This window comes from Lutjanus erythropterus, chromosome 14 (assembly GCF_056507025.1).
Source record: "Lutjanus erythropterus isolate fLutEry1 chromosome 14, fLutEry1.hap2, whole genome shotgun sequence".
NCBI lineage: Eukaryota > Metazoa > Chordata > Actinopteri > Lutjaniformes > Lutjanidae > Lutjanus > Lutjanus erythropterus.
In genome coordinates, this window is record NC_139330.1 from 15,920,865 (window position 1) to 15,946,593 (window position 25,729).

The 25,729-nt window shown below is 39.8% G+C and overlaps 3 protein-coding genes across 7 annotated transcripts; 2 read left to right on the plus strand and 1 right to left on the minus strand.

The window, feature by feature from the left end:
- Positions 1–645: 645 nt before the first annotated feature.
- oga (O-GlcNAcase) lies at positions 646–13,694 on the plus strand. 5 transcript variants are annotated; one of them, XM_084735387.1, is made up of 19 exons: positions 646–1,193; positions 2,064–2,115; positions 2,230–2,327; positions 2,544–2,674; positions 2,795–2,966; positions 3,067–3,165; positions 3,424–3,708; positions 3,837–3,995; positions 4,149–4,339; positions 4,478–4,756; positions 4,861–5,064; positions 5,510–5,684; positions 8,158–8,211; positions 9,737–9,822; positions 10,893–10,997; positions 11,814–11,905; positions 12,006–12,198; positions 12,326–12,485; positions 12,980–13,694. In XM_084735387.1, exons 1-19 carry the CDS (start codon positions 1,028–1,030, stop codon positions 13,114–13,116), a joined length of 2,838 nt encoding a protein of 945 aa, XP_084591513.1. In that variant the 5' UTR covers positions 646–1,027; the 3' UTR covers positions 13,117–13,694. The 5 variants fall into 5 exon arrangements, with proteins under 5 accessions (XP_084591513.1, XP_084591515.1, XP_084591518.1 ...); XM_084735389.1 differs by having other exon boundaries at positions 4,478–4,741; XM_084735392.1 differs by having other exon boundaries at positions 4,236–4,339.
- A 2,778-nt stretch (positions 13,695–16,472) lies between these two features.
- On the plus strand, positions 16,473–19,789 carry npm3 (nucleophosmin/nucleoplasmin, 3). The gene is made up of 5 exons (XM_084736499.1): positions 16,473–16,656; positions 16,852–16,937; positions 17,762–17,881; positions 17,988–18,081; positions 19,031–19,789. The coding sequence occupies exons 1-5, from the start codon at positions 16,584–16,586 to the stop codon at positions 19,150–19,152; spliced, it is 495 nt and encodes a 164-aa protein (XP_084592625.1). The 5' UTR covers positions 16,473–16,583; the 3' UTR covers positions 19,153–19,789.
- Positions 19,790–23,547: 3,758 nt separating this feature from the next.
- Positions 23,548–25,504, minus strand: LOC146315362 (uncharacterized). The gene has a single exon (XM_084736551.1). It carries the CDS (start codon positions 25,501–25,503, stop codon positions 23,548–23,550), a length of 1,956 nt encoding a protein of 651 aa, XP_084592677.1. The 5' UTR covers position 25,504.
- Positions 25,505–25,729: the final 225 nt, after the last annotated feature.

The window sequence follows — 25,729 nt, forward strand, 5'->3', positions numbered from 1 at the left end:
TTACTAATGAGCATTGTGCTTTTCTTTGGAGAGTGTATGTATTTAATTATGCAAAACATAATTGAATATATCCTGGTGATTTAGAACAAAGCATGTGTAATTTGCTGACACAGGATACAGAAGCTCAGATCATAACAGATGACCAGCACCTCCCCTTTGGAATGTGGTGTTGGAGCTCAGCTGCATTCCTAATATGGACTGGAATCTCAAGATGTTAGAAAGCTGTAGAGATATTCTACACAGTCATTGAAAAGAATGAGTCAGTGAGTGGCATTTGGAATTTATGCGGCAAGTTTGGGAATTTTGTGAGTAGAGATGAACACGACTCCTCAATAACTGAGAGAGGTTAGCTATATTTTCTTTCTGAAAACAAAAATATGGACTGGATATTTACCTTAACTGTTTTATTACTATGTATTGCAATGAAGACCCCTGTACAGATGCATATGCCGTCATTTGACTTCATAAATCAATTGCCCGTTACTGGCTGTTGAATGGTTACAAAATCAGATCAATTCAGCTTTTAAAATGTTAGTTACGTGTTGGTGTTTAGTGTTGCGCAGTACAGCTGTCATCTATCTCTTTGCCATGCTGACATCTTTGTGGTGTTTTGTCACGCAGATCTAGTTTTGACTGGTTTAATCTAGTCCCGTGAGCATGCGCACTCGGTGTAAACAGGAAGAACCGACGAAAACCAGGGCAAATCTACCATAAAGAGAAGAAGATGATCGAACAAAAAACGACGAACGTCTTGTTTTTCCTTATATATTAACCTACACACATGTTGTCCTTTACCACCTGATCGTATTTTCGTTACATCCTGTTGGAGTAGTCGCCAAATTTTCGACAACTTTGATAGACTCGCTAATACGGTAAGCTAGCTAACGTCTGACAGACAGCGACGATTTATTTCCTCCAGGTTATGCTGGACGAATCTGTCTGCTAAAATACAAACTACATTTAAAAAATACCTCGGTACTCTCTGAATTTGGTGGCTTTACGACACACACAGAGAAATCTTTTAACAATGGTTCAAAAAGACAAGACGCTGGAGAGTCCTCCAGTGGACGGCGAACAGAGCCCCAGCCCAGTCTCCGGAGAGGCTTGTGCCGAGGCCCCTGGCCCGGTGGAAGAGTCCGGCATTGCAGTCGAACCGACGCGACACAGAAAATTCATTAGTGGAGTCGTTGAAGGTAACGTTGATATTGAATATAGATCGACAACAACCATTTGTGACATTTATCTCAACCTGCTGTGAAATGCATACAGTCATATATAGGGCATCAAAATGCCGCAGCAACCCTGCTTCCTGGGGGAGATGGTTAATGATATCAGCTGGAAATACAAGCCATTAACACTAGTTTGCGATTGAATTACATTCGGAAATCAATATTGCGACATCGATTGAGAATATAAAAGCACAAGTGACGTTTGAATTTGTGAGTCATGTCAAAAGCTAATCGCCTGAATCATGTATGCAAATTTTAAATCGACATAGTCACACATCGTTCACGGCAAGATTTATTGGATTTATTATTAAAATGGGCAATTATTAACAGGTGATCAACAGTAATTATTACAACGGTGATTTGGATTCATTCTGATAGTCTGATCAAATATATGAAACATTGTTAGGTTACATCTTCACTTGTAACATTTGATTTGGCTTCTGATCAGACTAACTGTGCAACAAATAATGGATTAATCGATTATTAAATGAATTGCCAACTATTTTGATAAATGATTAATTGGCTGAGTATTTTGTTAGGGGGAAAAAAGTCAAAACTCTCAGATTCCAGCTTGTTAATTGTGGATATTTTCTGGTTTCTTTTCTCATCTGACAGTAAAGGTTGAAGATAAAACAAGACATTTGAGGACATGATATTAGGCTTTAGGAAACAGTGATCATCATTTTTCACCATTTTCTGACATTGTTATAGACCAAACAATCAATCAATTAATTGAGAAAATAATCAGTATTTGCAGCCCTACAGGAAATGTAGCTGATTACCAGCACTGCAGACTGCATTATTGTTTGCTGAATGTATTGTTTGCTGATGCAGGCTTTTATGGTCGACCATGGACAATGGAGCAGAGGAAAGAGTTGTTCAGAAGGTATGTTGAACAATATAATTTATTCTAACAAGAATGTTAATTAAGAAAATTATAGTAATATAGTTAGATGATTTGAGCTGTTATACTGAGTTTGCAAAACATTGTATTTCACAGGCAGCAGAAATGGGGACTGAATACATACCTTTATGCACCCAAAGATGACTACAAGCACAGAATGTTCTGGAGAGAGCTGTACTCAGTGGAAGAAGCAGGTGACTACACAGAACAGATCTTCAATCTTGAGTTCAGATCTTCTCAGCTGTCTAGGGGGCAGAAATATGAATAATTCCTATTTATCTAAGTTAAAGAATAGTCTGTATATTTCAGTTAAAAGCATGGATGAAGTGGAGAAATTGCTTTCAGAATAAGTAGTTAGAAAAGCACAGCAGTACATTCAGTGTGTGACTTTCCCCAAATATCTCTTTTAGAACAACTCATGACTTTAATTGGTGCTGCTAAGGAGCATGGGATAGAGTTCATCTATGCCATTTCCCCTGGACTTGACATCACCTTCTCCAATCAGAAAGAGGTTTCTGCACTCAAGAGGAAACTTGATCAGGTATTGCAACATTTTGTATAACAGTCATATCAACAATGTGTTGAAACTCTTGATATACTCTGCATCATTCTGTAACTATGTTACTGGATTTTATTTCCAACCCTTCTCTCTCCCCTTCAGGTTACTCACTTTGGCTGCAAATCTTTTGCCTTACTTTTTGACGATATTGACCACAACATGTGCCCTGCTGACAAAGAGGTGTTCAGCTCGTTTGCACACGCTCAGGTTTCCATCACTAACGAAATCTACCAGTACCTTGGAGAGCCCGAAACCTTCCTCTTCTGTCCCACAGGTACCTCAGTTCTATGTCTCAATCCTTTTGCACATTTTACACAATTATTGAATCTACTTGTTTATTCATTATTTGTTTGTTTTCTTGCCTTGACATCCAGAGTATTGTGGAACATTCTGCTACCCAAATGTCACTCAGTCTCCCTACCTCCACACAGTAGGAGAGAAGCTACTGCCTAGCATTGACGTGTTATGGACGGGTGAGTCTAACAACTAACCAACACCTTTGCTGCTGTTAGGCCAGAAATATACTTGCTTTTTTAAACACAAGTTTGCGTTTGTGTACACGTAGTGTTAATTTGAGGACATACACAACTATTGCCCAAAATGGACTCAGGATACACGCAGTAGTCATGATGCATATTCAAACATATGGTTAAATGCAAGTATATGTCTAGGCTTATGCATACAGCTATAGATGATAAAAAATTAACAGGGAAATGTTTTCTTTTCTGTAGGCCCCAAGGTGGTGTCCAAAGATATCACGGTGGAGTCTATTGAGGAGGTGTCAAAAATCCTAAGAAGAGCACCTGTGATCTGGGACAACATTCACGCTAATGATTATGACCAGAAGAGGCTTTTCTTGGGTCCATACAAAGGCCGCTCCACAGAGCTTATCCCTAGGCTAAAGGGAGTCCTCACCAACCCAAACTGCGAGTTTGAGTCAAACTTTGTAGCAATCCACACTCTGGCCACCTGGTACAAGTCTAATATGAATGGTGTGCGCAAGGATGTGGTCATGAGTAAGTATAATCTAAAAGTTTACCAGTTTATAATGTTTTGATGTGGATATACTGTGAAAGTGCAGGTCATTCATCAATACTGTTTTTTTTTTTCTTTCTGTTTGTTTCTCAATCTTTTCCTTTGCCAGCTGATGGTGAGGACAGCACAGTGTCCATCCAGATCAAATTAGAGAATGAGGGCAGTGATGAAGAACTAGAGACAGATATGCTCTACAGCCCACAGCTTGCTCTCAAACTGGCTCTTACAGAATGGCTGGGCGAATTTTGTGTTCCTCATCAATACAACAGTAAGATCACTCCCATTATTGTATCATATCTCTATTCTAATGGATTTTCTAGCAGTGATACTTGGATTACATTCATTGTGTTAGCATAGACAGTCTGAAATTATCCTTTTATGACTGAAGAACATGATGCAGTGAGGCTCAACTGTCTTTCAGGCCGACAGGTGCCTCAGAGTGGTGCCAAAAGCACAGCCATCGACGTGTCACCCATGGCTGCTCCCTCTCTCTGCTCTTCCACAACAGTCACAACTGTGTTCCAGCAGCCCATCATGTCTCCAGCCATGCCGCCACTCTGTCTGGATCCACTCTCACACCCTATGGCAAAAAGACCTCAGGAGGAAGAGGAGGTGAGGTGTTTTCTGTGTTTGGTACAAAACAGAAAATTCCCTTTCTTTCTTTCTTTAACATGTGCTTATTGAAGGGGAGAGCATCTGTGTCTGGTTGTACACTGACTTTTTTTTTTTTTTTTTGCTGCATTTTTACAGGTGGAGGTAGAGAAGAAGGATTCAGATGAGGAGCCAATGGAGATGGTGGTTGAGAAGATGGTGGATGAGCCGGAGCCAGAAGCAGAAGCCGACCCAGAGGAGAAGCATGTTGGTCCCATCTTAGCTGACAAGATGGCTGAGGACCTAAAGCCAATGGATACAGATAAGGAGAGTCTGGCAGAGTCAAAGTCCCCAGAAGAGTCCATTCAGGAGGACTCTGGGAGTGATATTGCTCCTATGCAGACAGACGATCAGCTAAAACAGGTGCTGCAAACATTCGTGAGTTGTTGTTTTTTTTTTTTTTGTTATATATCTGCATTTGGAAGCAAAAACAAATTAGGTTTCCTGACAAACTCAACATCATTTCCGGTTTGTGTCCACAGGATGTGTTTGTGCCTGGACCCAATGAGAAGCCTCTGTTCACAGCAGAGCCCATCACACTCGATGACCTGAGCCTGCTGGCAGAGCTCTTCTACCTGCCTTACGAACATGGAAACAAGGCTGTGCAAATGTTAAAGGAGTTCAACTGGCTAAGAGCGAACAGCAGCGTTGTCAGTGTCAACTGCAAGAGAAAGGAAACTGAAAAGGTTGGTTGACTCTTCGAAATAAGCACAAAATAGTTGAGAGGAAGAGGTCCGTCTGAGAAAACTAGTTCATCATTAACTGAACATGCTTGTGATAAGTGTTGGTTGCTGAAAACAAAATGGTGGATGTGTACTACCCATACTGTCCATTGGGTGGTGTGGTTATGATAGGAGATGCTTGCACCACAGAACCTTGTGTGCATTTGTGTAAACCACAGCTTCCCTTATCAAGACATCTGGCTTGTTGACATGTCACAGAAAAGCAGAGGTGTAAATAATAAAATTAGATTTATAATGGTCTATTGGGACTCTTAAATAAAAATAGAACCATTGTTAATGTAAGCAAAACCTTTTCCTACCATGACAAATCTAATGTCTGCTGTGCTGGTGTGGTGCTGCTGTTTTTTAATCACTATTTACTCTTACTTCCAATCACTGTTTACTGTAGGTGGCAGAATGGCGATCAAGGGCAAAGAAGTTCGAGGAGATGTGCTGCTCAGTCATCCAGATGTTCACACGGCTGTCGAATTCAGCTAACCGCACCATCCTGTACGACCTCTACCCTTACATCTGGGACATCAAGAGCATCATTTCTATGGTCAAGTCTTTTGTCCAGTGGCTCGGTATGTATGAGAGGAATCACCATGCGCTTATGCTTAGAGAGCAGTAGCGTAGCAATAGTCTGAGCAAGTCTGGTAGTCCTGACTTTTTTGTTTTATTCTCAGAGACACATTTACACACAGATCATTCAATCACTTTTTTAAATTCAGATTTTATTAAGTAAGGCATTCAATGACTTGATTATTTAGCTGCATGAATTATGTTGTAGTTTAAAGAGACAAATTTATAATTATTTCACACAATTTGCACAGTCTGCTTAACAGATGGTAGTGTTACTGGTTAACGACATAGAGAAATATGGCTCCTAGAGACCTTAGCATCACCTGTAAACAAGGTGAGAGTCTGACTAGTGGCTGCATTTAATTGGTCAGTTTATCACAGATCAGATCAGCACAGATCAGGCCAGATGCATCACCTGTCAATAGCTATGATTCTGTTAATTGCTCTTGTTTCACAAATGTTGATTGTTTCCTTTTTTCATGACTGAATGCCGCTTGCACTGCTAGCATCCTCCTTATTTATTCCATAACTAGCTGCTCCATCTTGTTGATATCCCAACTGGGCCTCTGTGGCAAATGTCCTAGCAGGGTTACTGCTGCTTGCTGTGTATCCAGTAACATCACTGCTGCATTCCCACACAGACACACTTGCTTCCATCTCTCTGTCTGTGGGGATGGGAGCCAAGGGGAAGTCCCCATCCCCCCCTCCTCCATGCCCTAGCGCGCACGCGAGCTTGGAGAGCAAGTTGACTGACTGACTGTGGAAGGCCATTCTGGTGCATAAACTGAGTCAGAAATATCCAAACTGGTCTCCATATGAACCATATGAACATATTACAGGATGGTTTGTGCTGTTGTCTCACTGAGTAGTCTCCAAAATGAGGCTGTTGCTAGATTTTAACCCTCTGATTCGTTTGCTCAATCTGTATCAAGGTGGAATCACCTTGTATGAGAAATCACCTTGCAAAAGAAATGTTCAGTAACACTCAATAATAACCAGCATTGATAAATGGTAAATTGGAAATAATTAAACTTGGTTAACTTAGTTAACAGTTATTTTGCTATTAAACACTCAAATAATCTTATAGATATGCTTTTTAAAGGCTATTGAGTTAATGTTTATAGATGCACTACACTGTTTGCAATGTGTTAGAAACATCAGTTGCAACTTTACAGTAATGACCCAGATAATGTTATAGATGCACTATTCACTATTTATTAATCATTTACAAAGGATTATAAGCATCACTTTGCTCACTGGCCCTGAACCATGACACTGTAGGTACTCCTATAGTGTACCTGCACTATATGCAGGGCTTCATGATCAAGTTAACAATAATAAATATGCAAGATCCAGGCAGACTTTTAAACTAAAAGGTGCACAGACTACTTGGATAGGTTCAGGAATAGGTCAGGTTTATTTTAAAATAAGTATCTTACTTACCTAAGTTAAAATACGTTACTCGCTGAAGTTATGTATGCAATTACATGAGGTACTATAATCATCATTTGCATGTTTATTAGACAGTTTACAACGTTATTATTAACATTGATAAAGTATTACAAATATGTGGTTCATCTCTCCATCAATGATTACCAAATGATTTACAAACCTTTAAGAAATCATTACATAAATAGTCAATATAATATATTAAATGTTATAATGTGTGCAACAATAAATTGTTAGTTAACTAATTTAATCTTAATGTAATTGTGATGGTCTCCTATCCACTATGATATCATGAAGTAATTGTTTTATATTACACAAACTAATAATGACATAAATTATAGAATTACTAATAATTACTAAACTTAATTATCATTTCATTGTTTGTTGACAGTGAAATAACTATTAAGTTTAATTGACTAACAATTTACCATTTAATAATGATAGTTATTTTAAAGTGTTACGAGATATTTTTTCTCTCTTTCTCTCCCTTCACCTCCCACTTTCTTTCAGTCTTTCAGATGGTACACTGTGATGCAGTTTGAGTGACATTCAGCCTTGCGATAACACCTCCATCTTTCTTTGGAGTGTTCCTTTGAATAGCCTGAAGCACCAGCATGGCCTGTAGGTTACCCCCTGTAACCCAGTTTCATTCGCAGGTTTCTGTCCTGTCCGGCTATATGGTAAAGCTGAGGATTGTAGCCCACAGTACACAGCAGGCAGCATACCCAGACTGGCAAAACCACATCAAAATCTACTGGTTTAACGCATCTGGAAATGATTGTAACCACTCTGGCAACATTGAGGCAAACGAGTGCCTCATAGTTATCTTCTTAATAAGTGCAGTGTCATTAAGTGCCTAACTGTTGACTTCTGCTGTTGCTATTAGCAGGTTTTTACATCAGTCCCCATGTTTTCCCCTTAATAGAAGCTGTGCAGCCGGCACTCAGTCACAACCTCCCTGGTTATTGTACTGAGAACACTTACTAATAACTATTGTCTACTGTTTTCTCCCTTCACTATGTACAGATGGAAGAATCCACAGTACAAGTTTCTACTGCTATTGGATCGACAGCGGCCGATGTATGCACAGTGCTGGCGTTGTCTCTTTCTTTTGTTCATTTTTGAAATGGATTTATGTATTTGTTTTCTTCATAAACTAGATTAATAAATGGAAAAGATTGATTTGGAGGAAAGGAAGCAGCCATTCCGGATGAAGTCACATTTTGCGCAGCGATTTAGCTTTAAATTCCATTGAAGTGTTAACTCCCAAATTTCTCTCTTTGGCAGCATCTCTCTAACTTGTTTTTTTGTTTCTGTCAGTAGGCCTATAGAAATGGCTAAGACCAGCCTGATGCACCTACTCAAGGGAATTTATACTTGGCTTTGAAATTGAACCACAGCACTTGATCTTCATCTTCCTCAGGGATATTTCTGACTGTGTAGTTATGATAAGTGTGCTCACACACACACCTGAACCATGCAAGAACAAATGCATTTTTTTTTAGCGCAACTGTGATTGTGTTAAGACATTGCAGTCTGAGTACATCTTTCAGGTGGAGGCAATTCACCAAGAGATCATTCCTTTTAGGTTTTTATTTTGGATGAGCAAGTTCAGAGTTCCTCCCGTGGGTGCATCTGGGTGCTGTGTTGTGCCAGCTCGTCAGAGGAATTGTTTTAGGCATCAGGGTGAGGTTCATATGTAAAGCAGTGTTAGGTATCCTTCCCGCGCGCTGTATTTGTCTGGTCACATGACAGGGCTTCACGTCAACCAGGGTTAGACTTTGTTAGCAGCAACGCTACTGTATACAGACTCTAAGAGCCCTGTGTGCTTTAGATATACATGCCTATTTATTTGCGTTGTCCCTGCAGCATATTTTACCTGTGGTGTGTCTGATTGTGGCTTTTAATGGTGAGCTGAGGCGCCCTTTAACTCAGGGAACGTTCATACTTACCACTCGTTTCGTCTTCCTGGTTTGATGACTCGTGCTCCCCAGTCATGTGACGAGGCAGATAAGATGAGAATGTGACTTCACACGGGGTGCTCAGATGAGTGGGGTGACGGCAGCTGAAGCTTACTTTCGTAGTCCATAGGCAGTTTGGGTTTTGGCTCAGATGGTCAGTATAATATTTATGAAGTATGTCAGCTTTTCAAATGAGTATTACTCTTATTGAATCACCAAGGGGGTTGAACTGCACATCAGTCTGTTCTCTCTTCAGTTTTTGGAGAACATGCGTGAAAGAACTTATTTCTTAAGACCTGACCATGTTATGTGGAGCAGTATGACATTGTTGTATTAACAATGAGAATCTAAGGTGCAGAGCTCTTGAATAATTTAAATCTAAAATTTGATTTCTTCTGGCAAACACGTAAGCTTTAGTTGCTTGAGCCCCATTTTATCATAAAATATTTTCCTCTGAATATAATTACCTATTCCAAATTTGGCCCTTTTATTTTTTAATGATTAAAAAAATAATTAATTCATTTATATGGATAATGCTATTAGATACATATGACCCCCTTCCTCCCCATTTCCCCACTCTCCTCATCTGTGTCAGAGAGCCCCATCTTGTGGTAACAATGTCCGCTTGGCTCTGCTCCTAACAGGGTGTCGTAGTCAGTCCTCAGCACAATTCCTTAGAGAAGACCAAGAGCCCTGGGCCTTTAGGGGAGGTCTAGCAGGAGAGTTCCAGGTATCTAATGCACTGAATTTACAGCAATCAAATGGAAAAAAAGAGTGTTCATAGAAAAGACGACAATGGTAATATGTGCGTAGGTATGAAGGGCTTTGGTCTGTCGAAGGTGAGCTGATTGTAATGGGTCAGGCTTCATAATGTCTTGGCTCCATCCCCTTCACTTGTTCTCCAAAGACATTCATGCTCTTATGTTACTGTGGGATATTGTCAGTCAGTGGGAGGGGAATGGGTGACCTGAAACCCATCCTGACAACAGAGCTTACCGCCAGTGTTTGGCATGGCATTTCCTGATTGTTTAATTTGAATTTCTTTCAGCAACTGCCCAAGGAGATGCTGCTTTTCCCTAGCGCACGCGGCGCAAGCGAGCATGGCTAGGTTTTATTTTCATGACATCTCATTTCTTTGCAGGAAAGCACAGCGCACAAATTACCAAGTCAAGCGCACGCATAAGCATCGCAGCGCCTGCGAGAACGCAAGCATGTATGCAACGGGAAAACTCCATGATCAAACACACCTGTCCAGCCAAAAGTATTGTCTCCATGCTAAAGCAAAGACTTAAGATGGCAACTGATATTGAATAACTCAATTTGCTCACATAATTTGCCGCTTTGGTTTTCTTCCTGGAGTTCTCTCTGTCTCTCTGCGCCAGCATCATTATTTTTCTCAACAGGAGGGTCCTGCGCAGCGAAATATTGCGATGTCTTACTAAAGGGAAAGGAGCATCTCCTTCAGCCAGTAAAACCTTAGTCAGACCAAAATACTACCCTTGTTTTATTATATCTGAAAAGCAAATCTGTATGCGCTTGCTGTGCTATGTTCCTTTAGCAAAAAACAGAAAGATGTGATGTTTGCTCTTGTTGTCCACTGTCAGATCAATAAGGAATGTGTTTCTGTGATTTTCTTTATTTTTAAACAATATTTGTCATTCCAAAGCTTTTGCTTTGTTCCACACTTCCTTTTGGTTTGATAGTGGCTCAGCTGTAGCAAATTCACAGTGAGGCAGTCAGCCAAAGCAGCACACCACCTGGTCTCAGTGAAACTGAACCTGTCTCTTTTGATGCCCACAGAGATTGTTGCCAATAGATGGGGCAAACGATCTTTTCTACCAACCCCCTCCTTCAATGCCAACCTCCAAACTCTATTCCATAAGGCCATACTTTCCCAAAGATGAGGTAAGATCTTTGTCCATGTGTTAAGTCATGCCCTTGTGCACCTTATTTTTTCTGGAACTCGAGCATTTTGTCCATGAGTACCAACAGTAACTAAGCATTAATAGCAGAGATGTAGCGATACCAAAAGCTCATGGTACGATAATACCACAGTACAAAAGTCCATGATACAATATTTATCACTATATTAAAAAACAAAAAAAAAAGACAAACTTGCCATTAAATAATACATCTGAGGTGTGCTTTTTTGTTCATATAAAATTCTTTTTTTTTTTTTTTTACTTAAAGTGCTTCCAGCCATGATCTAAAAATATTTAAAAAATTGGCATGAATAGTCTATAGCAATGAATGATTGAATTATATATGTACAATTTTATATAATAAAATAAAAATAATAAAATAATGAACTATGTAATATCACGCTAGGTATTGTCACAGTCCAGCACAGTATTGAGACATTTTCCGTTGCAATATCATAACTCAATATATTGTTAAACCCCTTAAACGTTATGAATGTAGGGTTCCAGTAATGGTGTTAGCCAGTTGCTTGTATTCCCAGTAGAACTGGCCCAGTTTAGGCTGTGAAATCTCTGTTTAATGTGCCACAATGCTGTGCTCAACTGCTCTGTATATTAGCAAATATATGTAAAGGCAGCTGCAGATGGTGTTTATCCAAAATTTGTTTAAGCAATTTGACCTTTGTACATTTTCTTGGCCTATCTTTGGCTTTGATATCCAGTGGTAATAATTGGTCAAGTTATTTTGGGTGTTGCAAGTCATCCACTACAATAACAGCTGTATGCATCTTTCTGTTTGCAGGCTGCGGTGTATAAAATCTGTAAAGAAATGTACTGTGAAGGACTGGAGGACGTACCGTTCTCTGATGATGATCCTGACCTCATAGGAGACAGGTAAAACATGGAGATGCATTTCAGACTAAACCCTTGGCTGCTGTTTTTCCTTGTAGTGTAAATGAACATGGCTGACAAAATCCGCGCTGTTTGTTCACAGGTTAGTAGGAGGTCTCCTGACACTGAGTTCAGAGTATGGGTTTGTGCTCGAGGATGAAGAAGGGATCTGCGGTTATGCTCTTGGTACTGTGGATGTCAAGCCCTTCGTCAAGAAATGCGAGTTGAACTGGATTCCCTTCATGCAAGAGAAATACAACAAACCTGACTGTCAGAAGGACCTCACAGAGGCTGAGGTAGGGTCTTATTCCATCTCTCTTACTATTGTAACATCTGTATTGGGTGGCATATGATCTCTCTTACTATCATAACATCTGTATCAGTTTGATTTTACTTCACCATCTGTGTCTGTCGTCCTTGTAGAAGATGATGCTGAGTTTCCATGAAGAGGAGGAGGGTCTTCCAGACTCATTCCTCTCCAACTTCCCTTCTCTCATCAAGGTCGACATTCACGCCAAGGTCACTGACCCCAGTGTGGCCAAAAGCATGATGGGATGTCTTCTGTCTTCTCTCAAGGCCAACGGTAGGTGACAGTTATTTTCAGTTATCACAACAATGTTCATTTCTACTACTTGTACCAAGCACAGAAAGAACATATTGCGTCAGTGTTATTTAAATATATGGTGGATTTAAATATTTTAAGGGACAGTTCACTGCAAAATCAAAATTACATATTTTTCCTCTGGCCTGTAGTGCTGTTCATCCAACTAGATTGTTGTGGTGCCGTCTAGATCCATTTTATGGGAGAGAAGGCTGACTTCTCTATGGCTTATATCTCCAAAATTCTGCAATTCACACCAATGGATAAATGACACTACAGGCCAGAGGAAAAATATATATTGATATGTATGATGATGTAACCCAAACTACAAAAATGAACCTGTTTGGGCATTCAGCTTTATAAAAACAGAAGTGACTGACAGGTTTTAATCCAGTTAATTCAGTTAATTACTGGTCACTGACACAGTAGGAAATTATCATCTTAATTTGTTTTCTGTTCTTGTCTTTCACTTCCAGGGTCCCTTGGTGCATTCTGTAAGGTTCGTCAGAGTGATAAGAGAATGTTGGACTTCTATAGTAAACTGGGATGCTTCGAAGTGGCCAAAATGGAGGGTTTTCCCAAAGATGTCATCATTATGGGACGCAGCTTATGAAGAAACATGCTGCTACAGTAAAAGACAGACAGCGAGAGAGAGCAAGTCAATGTGGCTTAAACATGTTTGCTACCCTCATGAGAAAAACTTCCATGATGATTTTATACTACATTACCATCTGGGCTCGCCCCGGGAAACCTCTTTTTAGGACTCGTGTAGAGAAGCACAGCAGTCGCACACACAGATCTCCCTGTGCTGCACTTAAATGTTACGGCTCTGTTTGATTCAGCAGATCTGAAGCTAAAAGGCAGAGGAGTGATCTGTAGTCCGATGATTTGAGCCAACATGGAAAAGTGGCACTCCAGCATTGATTTCTGGGGTCCCACTGCTCATATACCTCCAGGAGGCAGGAAGTAATAACTCCATAAGCCTTTTTCTGATTTACTCCAGTAGCCATTACATGGATATTGCCTGCATGCCCTAAAACGCAAAGTGTCTGTATCTGAAATGGAGGCAGAGCTGTGAAGTGAGGGCGGCCCCTGTGTCCTGCCTTCCCAGTTTTAACATAGACAAATAACACCACTGTCAGCATAAGTAGGACACCTTTGTGCAGGATGTAAGGTGCTATGTGCGAGTTTGCCTTTCATCATCACATCATGGTTTATTCCAAATGAAAGAGGCCTTTTAAGTGGCATGTTTCTAACAAACAGTGATGTGAAATGTGGAGTCTGTACACGTGAACATGTGGGTGGAAATTTGTAGCTGTTGGGGCCCTTACTAATGGAAGCGTTTGAGACTGCAAAAGACTCAAACAGCAGGTCTTCTGAATTTCCGTTCAAGTAGAAGTAGACATTTGGAAAGCAATAGAAAAGCTTCCGCACGTTTACAAATATAATTTTCAGCCTGTTTCTGTTTAGTGCTTTGCTTGTGGCCATTTTTTCTTTTTTTTCTTTTCTTTTTTTTTTATAGTTCAATATCATTTTGCTTATTTCCCCTTTAAGCTATTGCCTTTTGGTTCATTGCCTTTGTAATTTAGGTTTATATCTCAGATTCCAGTGTCTTTAGTGTAAAGGCTTCCCAGACAGAGCTAGAGAAGGGCAATTTTGGACATTGGCCTTGTCGTTGCTCAAATTCCAGAGATGTAGCCTCACATCAACAGTCCACATGTCTTCGTTTTGCCACACCAGACACCAGACTCCAGCACAGAAATTCTTCAGTAAACTAAGCTGACTGACAGATGTACGTCTGTCAGAAAAAAACTCAGTTCCTCTTTATGTAAAATGATACTTTTACTAACATTTGACACAAATTTACATTGGAATACATTAGGTAAAATAAATAGGAATCCTAAAGATGTGGAGGCATCAACCCTCCCCCTGTCATAAAGCTGCTCAGTTTTCTTTTAACCACTAATTCAAAACCTGACATGTAAAGCAGTAGGCAAACTGGGCTATACTCATGACATGTGCTGCATTAAAAAGTTAGATTTTGTTTATTGCTTATTTGCTTATTATTGATAGAAAAAGAATCGGTTTACATTTGTCATCTTGCGTCCCTCCCTGCATTGTTTCAACATTGTATACTCACAAATGAATGTCTTCTCAGTTAAGCCTTTTTGAGGGCTTGAGCAGAAATTCCTAGGCCTTTTCCTATCTGTCCATTGAATGTTTTATATTCTGACGCATTTCCCATTTGTTTTTGTACATGTATATAGTTACTTAAAGAAAAAAAGCACTTGGACTATAGATAGGAGTGTTGTGTTGGTTACATGAGGATCATCAGTTGCTCTTCAGTAGCTGCCTGCCAATGTGATGTTTTGATACTGTGTACATTCATGATGTGCATGAGGTGTATTGGATTTGCTGTGGCGGTCATTAGAGTAACCTCATCTCATGCTACATAGAGGCAGAAGCATGCCACTCACCTCTATGTGCATGATACTGTAGTTGGTAGACAGTCTGTAAACACTGTCGATCATAAAGTGTTATTTTGTATATCGTTATTAAACCTGTGGCTGACTTTCTGTTGTCCAGTTCAGGAAATTAAAGTCTGGCCTTGTTACAATGCCCGATCCTGTGCAGCCACACTGCCTGGCTGTGTTTCAGCGAGGTGTGAAACCCACCAACAGATCTGCACTTGGGAAACGACAGCAGACTTTTCACACTTGTTTTGAATGGTTCATTTTACAGTTTGTTGATGCTCGAGCTTTCTCCTCTGCCAACCGGGTTTGATAGAAATGGGCTGTGAGTGAGAGAAAGGGCTCCTATTGTACATTTTGATTATCTGAGTTTAGGGGTTGGGGGGGGGGGGGGGGGGGGGGGGTCATAACAATGACAGTTTACCATGTAAAATTTGTATGTAAGATACATAAGATTAAAAACTAATAAATCATAATAAGTTACTTTTGTTGCCTTGTTTCATTTCTGTTCCACAGGTCTTTGTGTGAGCGTCCTTACTGAAGGACAGGATGTTTTGTATCTGTCTGCCCTGAAAGACATTTCTCTCTTGTCTGTTTTTGACAAATAATGTAAATACACAGAAATATTTAACTGTCTCCAGCACTAAATACAACTGATTCAACACTGTTAGCAAAAAAGGTTTCATATGTTAATTCCCCTTAAGCTGCCCTTACTAGTTGCATTATTGCTGCACTAATGGAACATTTTGAGTATAGTTTCTCATGTCATTTATATATTTTGAAGAATGTAGTCTGTTGCACACTTGCTTCTTAGCTTGTTCCTCTTGTTATACATATGCATCTGTCGGGGTCCTGCATCACCCTGATGACAGTTATTTACAAAGAAAAATTCAATGATTTGACACAAAATATTAATTTAAAAATCATTTTAGTGATTTAAAAATAATTTATTTTTCCTCCATAGTCTCTGAACAGAGCTATATCCATAGCAATGGCCTACATTTTTATAAATGCAAAGAGGCAATTGTTTCTAAAATTCCGCAGCACACTCTGCAGCAACACATTAGGAAAATAGCATAAATGCAAAAAAAAAAAAAGTCAAATTAAAATACATAAAGCAGATGTTTGCTGTAATCCTCAAGTATATTTTTATTCTTCTTGGTAATTATTAGTTTATCTAGATTTAGTTACTGTTTTTTAATTAGTTTAATTTTATTTGGTAACTACTGGTCAAATACATTCATAACTGGAGAAAAAAACAGTCGGAACTCCTAATTTGAGAAATTCTCGCGAGATTTGTACTCGTTATTTCTGCATTTTGGACCTTGTGTAAACAAATAGTATTTCATAATGTGATTTTAGCTTAGGTGGTTAGGTTTAGGGACAGAAAAAGTTCGGTTGAGGTTAGATAAAGAGCAGCGTTTGGTGTAAAATGATCAGTCTCGCGAGATCTTTCGCAGGTCTGGAGTTCTCTTCTACACGCGACCATGCGCACATTGATGACGCACGAGGCACGTTCATAGTTTGAGACGTGCTTGTTATTTTTCGTGGACGGTTCCTTTGGCTATTAACCGTAAACGGCAAAACCAGAATTTAGAGCTTGGACAAAATGTCTTTCCACGACGATGAAAGCTCAGATGTCGGACTAGCCGGTCAATCAAAGTTGGAGAGCTTCCTGTTCAGTAAGAACATTTTAAACAATTTATGAGCTCGGCTCTGGTGGCGCACACGTGGGTCTCTAATGTGATGCTCCCACAGTGAAGAACCTGCTTTGATACCTTTAAAATCAGACTACATTTTGATGCTATCAGTCAGTGCAGTGATTTATATAAAATGTAGAATTTTTTAATTAAAGTGTTTCTGTTTTTGTCTTCCAGGCTGCGAGTTGTCCTCCAAAGTGCCTTTCTACACTTTCCAAGGAGATGAAGAGGAGGACTTGGAGCACTTCCTTGAGCTCAGAACAGTATGTACAGTTTGTCTTATAAAAATCAAGTCTTCGCCCCACCACTGTAATACACAGCTCACAGTTTTCATATTTTTATATGTAGACAACTCGAATCCATCAGTCAGATCAAATGTTGACCTGGCTGCCAACTGTGTGGATAACTAAATGCATTTTTGTGTTTATTAATTTTTTTCTTTTTTATTAAAACATATATAACAAGTATATATTACTGCACAAACATTGGATTTACATCAAACATAACAAATATGCACACAAGCACATGTACATCTCCAGTATTATATGATCACTTCTGAACCAGTTCAAATTAAATATATCATCCTATTGCAGGAAATAAAAGAAAATCCATGAAGCTATGACAGAACAATCAATATTCCTAGTAGGGCTCATCAATAAGGACTGCCAGCTTGCCCAGAGCAAGTAAAATACCATGCAGGGCTAGTAAATCTAGCAACTAACTTGCCCAGCTGAACATTTGGTTAAAAAAAAGGAATTAAACTTTTTCGATAAGGGTTAATCATTAAAGTAATTTTTGTGAAAAAATGGTAGATAATGACATTTTAAGCATCTCGATATGGAAATATGTTTATTATCATATTAAACTGAATATCTATGAGTTTCGGGTGAGAGTCAGGCCATGGAAATTTTTCACTATTTTCTGACATTTTCTAGATGTTGCAGCCTTTGAGGTTTTAATCATAGTCTCTTTAAAAATCACTTAAAATTAAATGATAATCATATGTAAGAAAATCTCCCTTGTCATTCAATAGATCATTCCCAAAATAAATCTGATTATCTGATAGTAGTTTTTGTGATTCCTGCAGGTTTGTTTGGGAGAGGGTGCCAAAGAGGAGAGTAACGTGGTGGAGGTAACGGCCATGAACCATCAAGGAAAGACCATTTCAGTGCCCATCGCCAACCTCCACATCAACTGTCTGCCCATGGTACAGTGTGGTGATTTTGCTCTGCGTGCAGCTTCATGTACCCACACACACACACGCACACTCGCGCAGTAGAGATGCATCTCAGCTTTTCTCTTCTTCTCCTCAGGTGAGTCTGGGAGAGTTTGAGCTGAAAGCCCCAGTGACCCTCCGGCTCAAGGCTGGCACAGGACCAGTTACTGTCAGCGGGCTGCACCTCATAGGTAACAGTTCTTCTTCACTTAAGAAAACCCTTTTTATCCATCTGTCTGTGCTTATTAAAGGTATAGTTCAGATTTTTAAACCAAGTAGAATAAAACAAATAGGAAAACAATAATAAAAAAGTGTGTAATATTGAAATAAAAGGCTGGATCTATCCTCACACCTTAACTAAATATGCATTTTCTTTTCACTTGGAAATACATGTTTCATTTTCCAAGGACATAAACACATTTCAAATATAAGAAACTCTTTCTGACCACTTTTAACAATAGATGACATATCAACAACTCCCCTTTCCACACTCAAAATGATGGTGGTTCTACCCTCTTCCAACATAGTTCAATCAGTCTTCTTGCATGAAGAAGTTCATCAATCATTTAACTTTGTTGTTGACATACAGTCCTTCAGGTATTTTCAAATGCACATATTTTTGCCCACAGTCAGCAGCAGGGTCAGATTAAGTGTATGACATATTAAAAATATTTTTACCATTTAACCTTGCTGTCAGACAGCCCTTTCGGACAGGAAACTGACGTTATATAAGCCAAATATAACATTCTCCGAAGCCACCATACTCCTTTGACAAACAGTAATTTTACCTTGCAGAACACGGGAGCTGCTGGTTTACTGCTGCCTCAATCTGTTAGTTTGTTCGTGCAGTTGTGCGACTTCAGTGAAACCTATCACACAACACAGAAGCCACACAGTAACACAAACTAAGGAGGTTGGCTGCTTCGGCCAGAAGGATATGTGGCTTATTTAACGGTGGTTTCCTGTCTGACCACAAGGTCAAGTGGTCACAATATTTTAATATAGTGTAAACTTAAACTAATCAGTTGCTCCAGCACACCTGATTCAAATGATCAGGTTGTTGTCAGGCGTCTGTAGAGGCTTGATGACGAGAAATCAATGTAAAACAGTGATTGAACGTTGTCTTCTGTTCTCGTGCAGCCTCAGAGGTCGACGAGTCGGATCTGTCTGATGAGGATGACGAAGACGATGACGATGAGGAGGGTGAAGAGGAGGAGGAGATCACCCCCATCAAACCAGCAAAGAAGAAGCAGAAGCAGTAGGCAGAGGAGATCGCTGACGGATTTTTTTTTTTTTTTTGGACTGGCCTCACTCACTCGCTGATACGTTTTAAGAAATAACACAGATTTTTGTACCAGACGGACACGTTTTACAGATTTATTACGAGTTCTACACAGCCGCACAGCGGAAGCTGAGTGTGGTGGCAGCTGAACATGCTGTAGATGGACGGAGCATCATGACGGGCTCTGATTTTTCTCTCCGCTCGTCTTTTTCTCACTGTTCTCAGCAGCTCACATGTTCATTTACAGAAGAACTGTTTTTGCTATTAAATGTTCCTCAGTGATTTTATACTGTATATGATACAGTCACCACTGACATGGATTTATGGAACCGTTCTTGTCAAAGTAAAAACATTGTATGTGTGCAGACAGGAGAAAAGAGTTTCCAGATGAATTGATTCCAACTGAATGGCACAAACAGACGACTCACACACACATACAGTTTATTAAATGTTCTTGGTGCACGAGAGTATCTCCATTTCCAGGTGTCTGTAGCTCCAAGATACTGTTTTTGTATGTTGTGTCTAATCATAAATGTGAAGATTTTGTATAAATGCATCAAGAACACATTTGTTTGTATTTTCATTTATCTCCCTTTCGAATTTAAATAAATAAATAACTTTTAGCCAATTAGATTGAACTAAATGCACTTTATATATCTACGTGGTCACTTAAAGGGCCAATGTGTGGAATTCAGTGGCATCTGGAGGCGAGCTTACAGGTTGCAAACACCTCTCCTCACTCTGCTTCCAAGCATGTAGGAGAAACTACACTCATGAAAATGAGCCTCTGTAGGTTTAAACAGTTCGTTCTAGCAGCTATTGTCAACCAGTGGACAGTGGACCACAGGTGGATCTCAGAGCACCATCTAGAGGGCCGCAGAGGCAGTGGTACTGCCAAAATGGTTAGATTACCGTAAAAATAATATTTTTTTGAAAATTTACTAAGCAAGTTATTTTTATATCTAAATGTGCTCAAGACTAAATGAAACACTTCAAATCAAATGCATAATTGTAAAGAGCAGTTCCATTTAACCCTCCTATTATCCTCAAATATTACTAACACATTTTACCCTTGGGGTCAATCTGACCCCAGGGATATTTGCCTCCAGAAAATGATTTAAAGAAAATTGTTGAATTTTTGTGTCAGGCACTTTGTTTATTTGTTGAATACATAAATAACTCCTTGATAATGAAACCTTGACCTGTCCTCTAGCGCCACCATCAGGTCAAACTTTTAAATTAGAATTAATTTATCTTGAAAGGTTTTCATACAAATCTTCTCAAATTTACTGACAACATGAATGACCACAAGAGTACGAACCCTATTGGTTTTGCTGATGATATGACCTTTCCTGCAGCGCCACCATCAGGTCAAACTTTCAGTCTTAGAGTTAGTGTATCTTGAAAATCTTTCATCCAAATCTTTTAAAATTTGGGGTGCACATTCATGACTCTCACAGAATGAACCATATTGATTGATTTCCTCTCATAAACATATTTATTTACTTATTTTTATCTCCTTTTTTCGTAACATATTTGTGGTTAGTCACTATAAAGTCTCACTCACCCCTCCTCTTTGATTATCCGGGCTTGGGACCGGCAGTGGCAGAGTTAATGAGTGTTTTTGTTTGTTCACATTTCTTTTCTAATTTATTTTGATAATTATTTTGATTTATTTTTTTTTTATACTCAAATGTGGGCCTCAAGTTATAAATGTTGAGAACCCTTTTTCTAATGTAACAAAAAACATGATTCTTGTTTTCAGGCGATTATACACTAATGAAAACATTCATGAACATTATATTCTATTTCATGCCATATTTTGACAATAAATCCATGGAAATGTTAAACACATTTTCCAGCTCTAGCTTCTTAAATGTGAAGGTTTGGTGCTTTTATTATAGTAAATGAAGAGGCTTTGTGTTTTGGACATTTTGCAGACTAAATGATTAATTGTAAAAAATAAAGTGAAAATGATAAACAATGCAGCCCTATTATAGGCAGAAACTCAAACAAAACAAAAAACAGTTTCAAATTAAATTACAAAACCTCTTAAAATTATGCCAGAAAATTTGCGTTCTTGTTCACAAGAAGAAGCTGGTAGAGAAATTATGTTGTCAGTGCCTTGAAAACTACAAGGAACTTTGATATTTTGTGGATTTTGGAGGTGCCTGTAGATAAAAGCAGCAGTGTTTCCAACAAACCACAACATAGACAGAATTATCTGAATAAAAATCTTCTTCCTTTTTAACTTGCTAATGTGCTCCTTACTGTAACTTTGCCAGTGAAAAATGTAAATACAGGCTCATTTCACCTGATTCAAGGACAATCCAACTTGGTAGCAGCCATTAAGAATAAAAATTTCCTTGTACATTTACAGTGCTGCATCCATCCATGTTTCTTGTAAAACTCAGTCTCTGGTTGACTGTGGACAGCACTGAACCCTTAGTGTGGACATCAGGCAAGAAGACACACTGTAATTCAGTTCCTAAATTACAAAGACAGCAACCACCATCCCTTGCAAAGGTGTGTGGAGATATGTGAGCTGAAAGTGTACAGAAACATCTCCCTGTTTGTCCAGCAAAATAATCTACAGCTGGAAGACACATTAAAAATCACATTCAGCTATCTTCACTCACATCTCAAACCTCTGCACGACTGTGGCACAGTGGGACAGAAGTGGGAGATGTCGAGAGACAGAGACAGAATACTAAAAAAAAACAACACAGCTGAGCACCAGATGTCCATAACAAGGTAATATGACCACAATTTTTGTCCTGACAACTAAGTCATGCCAGGCGCTGCCATGGTAACATGAGAAATGACCACCTGCGTGATGCCCTTGATGGCTGCTTTCTGTTAACAAGGAGATGGGATTGAGGGTGAAATGGGGCTGAAGAGCAGCACATTATCCCTTAATTTAATATCCCTAAACTTTAAGTATGTAAGGTGTTTATTGGGTCTATGGGACAATAACTTAATGACTTAATGACCTTAATATAACCTTAATAACTCAAGTTGTTTTCGCATGAAAAAAATATTAATTTTTATTTTCAAAACAAGTGAAATTCATGAGTGGAATAGATTCAGTTCGTGTTGAAGATTTACAGCTTTGACTGCAAATGATAAGACAGATGAACAGAAAAAAATACATTTTAAAAGTTATATCGAATCATGTCTTATAAATTTTCAATCATGCAATCAGTTAGCTTTTGGGAGCACTTTGGAAGATGCAGTTGTTGTAGCGTATGTGTGCATGTGGGAGGAAACCAGAGCACCTGGAGAAAACCCACACCACCACAGCAGACAACACACAAACACAGAAAGGCTCAGGACTGGGAATCGAACCCTCGCCTTCTGGGAATGAGGTCATACTGCTGAGGTGGTCCTAAGAGCTCAGGTCCTGCCCCAAGTCCCAAGCTCCATGGTTCTCTGTTGAGTGACAGAGACCCAAGGAGGAAAGGACGCGAGTCAGGACTTAAGCTCTTGTAACTTTTTGTATGTTTTGAGGATGTTCTAAATTCATTGAAACTAGCAAGACATCGCCATTGCCAAACATCTTGCACAGGTTCTTGTAAATGGTTTTGTCAAGGTTTTTACATTTTTTGTCGGTGATTTTGAAATCTGCACCCTCGAGTTCAGCCCATGTGTTTTAAAACAGATGCGTAATAATGATGTTTGGGTCTTCCAGGGTGAACTTGATTTTCGCTTTGGTTAACACTCTTGAAAACAGCTGCTCTATGAGTACCATGACAGCCATTTTCTTTCTTTATGGTGAATCCGTCTCACGTCTCTGGGTGTCTTTGCATTTTCTGGCAGGCCCAGTAGGAGTTACCAAAGGTTCTGGTACCTCTGTTTTTTCAATCATGCAATCAGTTAGCTTTTGGGAGCACTTTGGAAGATGTAGTTGTTGTAGCGTATGTGTGCATGTGGGAGGAAACCAGAGCACCTGGAGAAAACCCACACCACCACAGCAGACAACACACAAACACAGAAAGGCTCAGGACCGGGAATCGAACCCTCGCCTTCTGGGAATGAGGTCATACTGCTGAGGTGGTCCTAAGAGCTCAGGTCCTGCCCCAAGTCCCAAGCTCCATGGTTCTCTGTTGAGTGACAGAGACCCAAGGAGGAAAGGACGTGAGTCAGGACTTAAGCTCTTGTAACTTTTTGTATGTTTTGAGGATGTTCTACCTTCAATAGAAGGTGGGGTGTTTGTGAATGCAAGCAACTCCACACACTTGTAGTGGGTTATGTATGATGACTAAGATGGTTTTGGGGGGAAATGCCTGCATAGTTTTTCTTCAGGGTTTTTTGAGGTGATACATATATGTATGAATGTACATATATATTTCACCTCAATGGCATAAACCCCCGTTTAACGCCTGAAGGGCTTGGAGATGATTATGCCCACCCGGGAGAAAAAACGGCAGATTGTGCTATGTGCTTTTGGTGGTGTCAGCAGGTGATCTTTGACAGTGGAGACGATGCAGTTTACAATTTCTGGTGCCTTTAAATTAATTGAAACTAGCAAGACATCGCCATTGCCATACATCTTGCACAGGTTCTTGTAAATGGTTTTGTTAAGGTTTTTAAATTTTTTGTCAGTGATTTTGAAATCTGCACCCTCGAGTTCAGCCCATGTGTTTTCAAACAGATGCGTAATAATGATGTTTGGGTCTTCCAGGGTGAACTTGATTTTCGCTTTGGTTAACACTCTTGAAAACAGCTGCTCTATGAGTACCATGATAGCCATTTTCCTTCTTTCTGGTGAATCCGTCTCACGTTTCTCAGTGTCAGGCCCAGTAGGAGTTACCAAAGTTTCTGGTACCTCTTTTAGTAGTGGTGATTCTGGGCCAATTAAAGCAGATGTCATTAGTCGACTGTGGCTTACAGCCCTGTTGTTCAGCCACCAGCTCATCAGCGCCAGGAAATTCCACACGCTGTTTCTTATATTAACATACGTTTGAGCATGTGATGAAGAAATAACAATCTTGCAAGGTGGTCTCTGTGGAACCGATGAGAGATCTGACATGGGCTCCTGAGAAGACTCTCTTGTGATGTGAATGTATAAAAGATCAGTAAGTTGTTGTGTGAATATCATCTCTTGACTGAGGGAAAGATTTTTGAACCTTTTGCATAAAGCACCTTCATTTCTGCCCTCTATTGTTTCACCAGCCTCTGACAGAAGCAGAGATTCAACATCATCTACGAGTGACTGCATCGATTGCTTGCTTTCAACTTTGATGTTCTTGCAGAATTTAGTCTTTACCTGTGCCACTATGCGATGTATCAATGCTGTGGCAAGACTCTTTGAAATGAGGGTCTTGATCTTTCGGCCTACTTGTTTAATGGATACTTTGCGCTTCTTTTTGGGCTTTGGACTTGGACTTGCTCCAATTGTATCTTGTGAACTCTTATTCTTTCTCTTTTCATCTATTATCTGAGCGATGTCACTTGCGAGGGATTTAATCTCGCGAGAGGTTTTAGATTGCAGCAGTGAGTACTCACTGTCTGGCATAATATCTAAAAAAGGTTCCATGATTCCGCTCACTTCCGTGTTAATTATATCGATGATAGCGTCAGTTGTTGACCTCGCACAGCTGTCCTCTGATGAGGCCGCCTTTGAGGTCCCTGGTTCTTCTTGCTCCTCTGCATCATTATCAATGCTATCAGGGTCTGACATCTTGCAGGACAGCTTTGATGTATCCTCCGTCTGTCTACGAGGCCGACGTGGACAGGATATTGTTATCTTGGTCGCAAATTTCTTTAACATTTTGCAGGCATTAGTAACCATAGCATTAAGCCTGCGAGGGGGAGTAATGTACTGATATACTGCAGGTCCCAGAATGAGAGGACTGCTGGATTGAGCAGAGTTGACCCTGTCTGCGACGTCTGTATATATCAAGCTTGACAAACGTTCTGAACTGCGGCAAGGGCCTTCGTCTTTCCCATTCAGGGCCTCCGCAAAAATCTGAGGGAGTGCGCCGTCCAGACTGGACTGAACAGTCTCTTCAGACACTACTTCATGTGCTTGCCGCAATTCTGTTATCAAGGAATTTGCCAGAAGTGATGTTATTTCTAAGAGCAGGTCGGCCAACAGAAGTTTTGTGGTATCATCGGCTTCACCCACTGTCACCTTTTGCCACTGTTGTTCCGTCATCCTTTCAAAAAAGGACGCGATCAGCAGGCGAATACTTTCTACTCTCACCCCATGTCCCCACACTGTCTGTGATGTTTTGTTACTTTGCATGGCGATGCTTTCTGATGATGCTGCTGGTGACTGATTGCCTTCGATGTTGTACGATTTATCAAATCCCTTCTTAGTTGGCATGTACTAATTAACACAAACTAAAATGAAATTGCAATGTGAGAGCAAGATAAATTCTGGTTAATCTGTGTATCTACTTGCGTGGCGTCCGTGAATTAAGTTCTGGCTGATTTGTGTATTTACTTGTAGCTACTGCTGGATATTTTGCTTTGATATCAAAGCAGATATGCAGACAAAGGCATCGTGACGTCACCGATCAAAGGCATTCGGCATGTGACGTCAGACAGCG

What these genes read in the sequence shown, in the direction of transcription:
- oga (XM_084735387.1), top strand. Translation starts at nt 1,028, where the DNA reads ATGGTTCAAAAAGACAAGACGCTGGAGAGTCCTCCAGTGGACGGCGAA. An exon ending in CTTCCTCTTCTGTCCCACAG is followed by an intron (nt 2,967 to 3,066) that starts GTACCTCAGTTC and finishes CTTGACATCCAG; the next exon opens with AGTATTGTGGAACATTCTGC. An exon ending in CATTGACGTGTTATGGACGG is followed by an intron (nt 3,166 to 3,423) that starts GTGAGTCTAACA and finishes TCTTTTCTGTAG; the next exon opens with GCCCCAAGGTGGTGTCCAAA.
- npm3 (XM_084736499.1), top strand. Translation starts at nt 16,584, where the DNA reads ATGTCTTTCCACGACGATGAAAGCTCAGATGTCGGACTAGCCGGTCAA. An exon ending in GTTGGAGAGCTTCCTGTTCA is followed by an intron (nt 16,657 to 16,851) that starts GTAAGAACATTT and finishes TTTGTCTTCCAG; the next exon opens with GCTGCGAGTTGTCCTCCAAA. An exon ending in ACTTCCTTGAGCTCAGAACA is followed by an intron (nt 16,938 to 17,761) that starts GTATGTACAGTT and finishes TGATTCCTGCAG; the next exon opens with GTTTGTTTGGGAGAGGGTGC.
- LOC146315362 (XM_084736551.1), bottom strand. Translation starts at nt 25,503, where the DNA reads ATGCCAACTAAGAAGGGATTTGATAAATCGTACAACATCGAAGGCAAT.